Source organism: Brassica napus, chromosome C5, assembly GCF_020379485.1.
Source record: "Brassica napus cultivar Da-Ae chromosome C5, Da-Ae, whole genome shotgun sequence".
In the NCBI taxonomy this organism is placed as follows: Eukaryota; Viridiplantae; Streptophyta; class Magnoliopsida; order Brassicales; family Brassicaceae; genus Brassica; species Brassica napus.
The window spans coordinates 5,312,304-5,319,388 of NC_063448.1; the positions used below are offsets into that span (position 1 = coordinate 5,312,304).

Sequence of the window (7,085 nt, forward strand, 5' to 3'; positions counted from 1 at the left end):
ATTCTTCTGGTTCCGAAACCATCTTCACCAACTGAGAACAATCCGTTGCAAATGTAACCTGAAACTGGCGTAAATTTTTCATACATTCCATTGCCCAAAGTAGTGCTTCTATCTCCGCATGTAGAGGGGATAGACAAGCTCGGACATTCCTTGCTCCCAACAAACCATCAAAGCCTTCTAAAGTACTTAGCCAACCTTGCCCAGAGAAAACTTCATTCTCCTTCCAAGAACCATCTGTAAAACACCATCTCCTCGGAATTGATGGGAGAGTCGTAACCTCAGCATGGGACCCTATCCTGGTCTCGGTCAATACATGTGCATCAGCCCAAAGTGTTGACTCTGTTTCTGCCAATTTGAGCGTGTCTCTTGGATCCATGCCCATATTACTGAACACTTTATTGTTCCTTCCTTTCCAAATATACCAAAGTATCCATGCAAATTGATGGTCCTCCATCGGTGGAGAGACTCTCCAGAAGAGATGATCCATATTTGTAAAAAGGGAGCTCGTTGGGAACATAGTTGGATTTGATGGTATCTTGGAGAGAGCCCAAACCTGAAGTGCAGGAGGACATTCAAAAAACACATGATTGATCGATTCCTCTTCCGCTCCGCAACGTGCACAGCCGGTGTCACCTTGTATTCCTCTCGCTTTCAGATTCTTCTTGACTGCTATACAACCTGTAACCAATTGCCATAGGAAATGTTTTAACTTTGGGGGACACCGTATTTTCCAGCAGAAAGCCTTCAAAACATCAACCGTGGGTCCAAACATTAAAGGTGGTCTTTCCCTGTCTGGATAAACCCGTTCGATCTGATATCCTGATTTAACCGTATACTTCCCATTGTTTGTGAAATGCTATCCATCCCTGTCCACCATCTGGGTTTTACTCAGTGGTATACTTTCTATAATTTTTACATCCTGAGGATCCATTATAGCCCTGAGTGCATGCGAATTCCATGTCCGCGAAGTAGAGTCAATAAGAGAATCCACTGTGAGGTTTGGATCGAAAATATATTGATTTTTATTTGCTGGTCTCGGGCGAGTGGTTGGGAGCCATGGATCGTTCCATATAGATATATGTGATCCTGATCCCACCCTTTTGATTAGTCCTTTGCTTACCAGAGATCTAGCAGAAACTATACTCCGCCAACCATATGACGGAGAATAAGAGCGAATCGGTTCCAGGGGTGATGCATTCCTGTAATACCGTCCCTTAAAAACCCGGGAAAATAATGTATTTGGCTTCTCAATCAAGCGCCACAATTGTTTATCAAGCATTGCTGTATTAAAATCTGTAATATTCTTAAAACCTAAACCCCCAGCTTCCTTATCAAGACACACTTTATCCCATGATTTCCAGTGCATACCTCTTGTCCTTCCCCCTGGGCTCCACCAGAATTGTTCGACCGCGGTCGTCAGTTTTTTAGTTGTTGCCTTAGGTAGACGGTAAACAGACATCACATGGTTTGGTAATGCCGTTACCACAGATTTAATAATCACTTCCTTTCCTCCCTTTGTGAAGAACTTAAAAGTCCAACCATTAACCCTATTATTTAGCCGGTCCTGCACAAAGCTAAAAACCTATATCTTGGATCCTCCCAAATTTTCTGGAAGACCTAGATAAGATCCCATACCTCCAAGATTCCGAATTCCCAATATATCTCTTAAGTCTTGTCTAGTTGATTCCTCAATATTGTGCCCGAATTGGATAGAGGACTTATCAAAATTTATAAGCTGACCTGATACAACCTCATATTCCTTTAAGATCCTAAGGATAGTATGGCATTCCTCTTTCAGAGCTTTACAGAAAAAAAGACTATCATCCGCAAAAAGCAGATGAGATATCGATGGACATGCTCTAGCTACCTTCATTCCCGTCAAAAGTTTCTCTCTTTCCGCCTTTTAATATTTGCAATTAGAGCCTCAGTACACAGGATAAATAAATAAGGTGATAAAGGATCCCCTTGTCGTAAACCCCTATGTGGAACGATAAGGCCCTGTGGCTGTCCATTAAGTAGGACCCGATATTGAACCGATGATATACACTCCATCATTAATGTAATCCAATGAAAATCAAAACCCATCTTCTGTAGGAGAGCTTTTATAAAATCCCATTCCACTCTATCATAAGCTTTACTCATGTCCGTTTTAATTGCAATATATTTTCCTTTGCACGCCTTATTCGTCCGTAATCCATGAAACATTTCCTGAGCAATAAGAATATTATCAGAGATTAACCTTCCTGGCACAAAAGCTGACTGAGTTTCTGAAATAAGAGAAGGTAGACATATCTTCAATCTCTGACACAGAACCTTCGAAATAATTTTATACCCAACATTACACAGACTAATCGGCCTCAGTTCTGTCATCCTTGTAGGCCTCTCCGTTTTTGGAATCATACAAATATTAGTAATATTTAACCTCAGATCCAATGTTCCAGTAACCAAAAAATTATTCACCATGTCCACCAAGTCATTCTTAATAATATGCCAGGAGTGTTGAAAGAAAAGAGCTGTCATACCATCCGGTCCTAGTGTCTTCTCTGGATGCATCATAAAAAGGGCTTCTCTGACCTCATCCTCTGATGCTACTCTTAACAGACGTTGGTTCATCTGAGGAGTAATACCCGGTGATACCTCTGTGAGAAAGTCATCAAACTCTGTTGGAGAAGTGGTAGTGAAAAGCTCTTCGAAATAGTCTACTGCCACTTTTTCTACACCCATATCTTCCTTTATCTACTTATGAATAATTTTAAATTAGTTTATTGTAATCGCGATTATCGTTAGGGGATAATGTGGTAATGTTTAAATTATAATTTATCTTCGGTGCCGCAGAGAACGCTTTCGGTTAAAGATTAACTGATATAATAACTATAACTTTAGCTAGAGTGACTTAAGATATCTTAAGGCTGCGCCATCTCAATCCACATCAACAAAAAACATGCCACGTAATAATTTTATTTTCAAAGCGGCTGGTCCAGTCCAGGTACTATTTGGCCGACACCATTAAAAATTAGGAACTGAATAAACTGATACATCATATACATATTGATTCACGTTGCCTATAACAGTCCTATGATGTAATATTTGCTCGGATAATATTTGATTGTTAGATGGATTTTGGATATCATTGCTCATTTTAGTGGATGTGGTTGGACTTGGATGGACAGTAGGAGGAGCATTCAACTTATGGAGACAAGAAATATTATTTGATGCGAATCAGCCTTGCATTCGGAGGTAAAAGCACTACGGTGGGCAATGGAGAATATGCTTCAACATTCATCAGACTTTTAGGACAGACTGTAAGGAGATGATTGCAATGATAAAAAAACCTCAAGCTTGGCCAAGCTTTGCGACGGAATTGGAGAGGATAGAGACGCTACTGATATGCTTATCAGATTTCAACATCATTCATGTTCCACGAGCGCGTAATCAATTTTCAGGCTTTTTAGCTAAAACTGCTAAATCATTCCATAAGAAGTTACTTTATATTGGTTGTTTTATTTCGGTCTGGTTACCCAAACCACCTCAAGTTTGAGTAATAGAATGACCGTTTGACGTGGAAAAAAAAGTCCTATGATATTAAAACACATTCACAAATCATAAAATTCAATTGTTTCGAACATACGTGTGGATATATCGAGATATGCACGAAGCCAGGAATTTGTGGTAAAATTAGAACAAGACTTAGGTTCACCCCTAGGGGTGAACCTTTAAATTCATCTCTCCTCTTGTTACCAATTAAAATGCCACATATATTAATAATAAAATAGATTAATTTTATTTAAAAAATCTGAAATAATTGAAAAAAAATAACATCAATTTTAATGATGCTAACGCCACTAACTAAACCCTAAACTTTAAATCTAACCCCTAAACCCTAAATTCTAAACTCAAACTCTAAACCCTAAACCCAAACCGTAAACCCTAAACCCAAGCCCTATATCCTAAACCCAAATCCTAAACCTTAAATCCAAACAGTAAACCCTAAACCCAAACCCTATTACACTCTAAACTCAAACCATATACCCAAACCTAATCCTTAGACCCTAAACTCAAGTCGTAAACCCTGAACCCAAATCCTATATCCTAAAGGTTTGGGTTAATATTGATGTTGTTTCTTTAGGGTTTAAGGTTTGAGTTTAGAATTTAGGTTTGGGTTTAGGATCTAGGGTTTGAGTTTAAGGTCTAGAGTTTGGGTTTAGAGTTTACGGTTTGGGTTTAGGGTTTAGGATTTGGGTTTAAGATATAGGGTTTGGGTTTAGGGTTTAGAGTTTGAGTTTAGAATTTAGGATTTAGATTTAAGGTTTAGGGTTTAGGGTTTAGAATTTAATATTTAGGGTTTAGTTACGGCGTTAGCGTCATTATTTTTTTTCAATTATTTTAGATTTTTTTATAAAAATAATGTATTTTTTATTAATTTATATGGTATTTTGATTGGTAATAAGAAGGGAAGTGAATTTAAAAGTTCACCTTAGAGTGAACCTAAGTTTTGTTCTTAAAATTACTAGAAAATGTGGCTACTATCAAATGTGTAGAAGGTAAATGTTTTAAATGCGTGAATAGTGTTTGTGATTGACCGGGATCTAACCTAGGGTTCTAGAAAATTAATTACGACAACTTTTAGTATGGATTTTTGATTCATTAGTTCAATACTTCGAAGTTTGACCAAAGAAAACATGACTTCAAAATTTTAAAATGTTTGATACTTAGAGCATCATTAGCCCTATAACCCATTTAAGTTTTTAATGAGTTGTTTAATAATAAAAATGAGTTAAGAAATTTAACTAAGAAACCCAAAGATTTTGTGTTTTATTGAAAGTTTCTTAATTAAACATTATTTTAATGAGTATTGCTCTTCTCCCACCGATTCCTCACCGGGTTAATTTCTATTTCTGTTTCAGCAAGTTGGGTCCTAGTTTCTGCATATTGTGCAATGTATATAATCTTTTTTTTTGCCAATGCAGGAGAATGGAGGAAAATTTCACTACCAGCAATGCTACTAGGAGAGATGGTAAACGAAATTTTACAACCCTCACAGGTGACCAGAGACATTAGAGACACCCTTGCACCAAAGAAGAGTAGAAAGTTAAGAAGATCAACAATGCCAGAAGAAGAAGATGGCCCTAAAACACCTGAGACCCGTCAGAAACACCCTGAAACTGTCAGTAGCAATATCAAAGCGAGAAGGAAGAAAGAGAAGCAGAACAAACAGTCTGAACCAACTTCTCCTAGGGCTCGTTCAAGAATAGTGTTCAAGATCGTCTCTCCACAGACAAAAGCAGAGAAGGTTCAAGTAAAGGCTAATAGGGTTTCGCCAAAGCATAAACCTTAGGGGGGGAAAACAATTCTTTTTCAAACCCTTTGTTTATTTCTGGTTCCTCCACGCAACAAGCTAAGTTCAGTAAAACAATGTCTCTCGTCATAGCAAGCAGTAAGAACCCTAAGAAAGAGACGCCACACAAGTTCTTGGTCAAGTCTCCTTCCAAATCACCAAAGCTATCAGCTGCTGGGAAGCTGAGAAGATCATTTACTCCAACGAGAAAGGGAAGTAACTTGGCTCGCAAGTCGTCAGTTTCTCCCAAAAGAGTGACACTTCAAGCTTTTATATCGCCGGCAAGCAACAGTGACTTGGGAAATAATTCACCTAAAGCTTCCATTTCTTCGAGCAAGAAGACACATAAACTATCAGCTGCAGCAAAGCTAAGGAGGTTATTTTCACCATCAAGGCTAGCAATGAGGCTGGTGTGTCCAATGAAGAGCAAGAGAAGTGTAGGGAAGTGAGATGATGATGAGAAGGGGATGGTGGTGAGTGGCTTGAAGCAGCGTCCGGTTATAGTTTCTAAGAGATTCTCGATGGGGAGAATCTAAGAGTTTGAAATGTAAAAATAATGCAAAGCTCATTAGATAATGTATCCTATTGAGTATGGTCAAGAAATCCTAACCCCTTTCGTAACTCAGTCTCCTAATCCTAACCCGAACCCGCCTCTACTCGGATCTTCCCCACCCTCCCCACCCGACTCATCATCTTCATCATCACCAAACCCATTTGTTCCGATCACCCTAACTCCTCCGGCGCCGATCGTAAACCCGAGTTCTCTTCCGCCTCCGTCTAATCTGAATCCTCCGCAGCAATTTCCATCTCCTCCTCTGGTATCAGATTTAATCGCCGCACTGCCTCCACCTGCACCGTCACAGACAACAATCGCGCCGCCACCTCCAGCGGTAAACTCAGCATCACCACCGTTAAATCCGCTGAGTTCCGTCGTCAATAATCCCGACGGTCCGAGAGAAGATGAGAGAAGAGGAGAAAAAGAAAAAAAAGAAAGAAAAAAGAAAAAGAAAAAGAAAAAACACAGTATACTGACACGTGTTTTAAGAACCTCCTTTGTGATCGGTTGCAAAAGTCATGAATTAAAAACCGATTATATATATTTAATTTTGTTTCTATTTAATTAAATGTCTACTTTTCTTTAAAAACTCTACTACCAAACTGCGTTAACGAAGCTCTTAGATTTATGGCATTAATATGATCAAATGAAATTATTAAAATAATTGCATATAGCTGAAAACCAAATGCAGAGGATCCATGACAAAAACGAATCTCTCGTTCTTATAAGGGTTGATCTCGTCACATGAAGGGGGGTTTAATTATTCAAGTAAAGTATATGTGTAAGGGGATAAGTATAATATATAGATATACACACATATATATATGTGTTATACTCATTGTCCTTTCTCTTTCGTGACGTTGGAGATAAACTCGATAAGTTCTTAGGTTAGAGAATGCATAAAGTTATGTTATTTTATTCAAAACAGATAGCAATGATGATTCGAGCGGCTAGGGTTTTGGCGATCTTTAGGCGATTTGAGATCTGAGACTTGGTGTCTCCGGCATAGGATCTACGAAGCTCCGGTGACCTAGGAGAGAGGGAGACTAGCCGACACTCCTCTTGGCCTTAGGTCGTTCCTGCCCCTTGCAGTGTTTTTGGGATTTTTCAACCTTTTTTTAACCTAACGCGATTACCGTGGCCGACAAGTCATATAGATCTTGATCACGGCCTACTATTCCCCTATTCTAGGGC

General features: G+C 38.9%; 1 protein-coding gene and 1 pseudogene across 1 annotated transcript; both read left to right on the top strand.

Moving 5' to 3' along the window:
- Nucleotides 1-4,389: 4,389 nt before the first annotated feature.
- LOC106412681 lies at nucleotides 4,390-6,574 on the top strand (annotated as a pseudogene).
- On the top strand, nucleotides 5,911-6,879 carry LOC125587023 (proline-rich receptor-like protein kinase PERK2). Its single transcript, XM_048757109.1, has 2 exons — nucleotides 5,911-6,225; nucleotides 6,820-6,879. The coding sequence occupies exons 1-2, from the start codon at nucleotides 5,911-5,913 to the stop codon at nucleotides 6,877-6,879; spliced, it is 375 nt and encodes a 124-aa protein (XP_048613066.1).
- The last annotated feature ends 206 nt before the right edge of the window (nucleotides 6,880-7,085 follow it).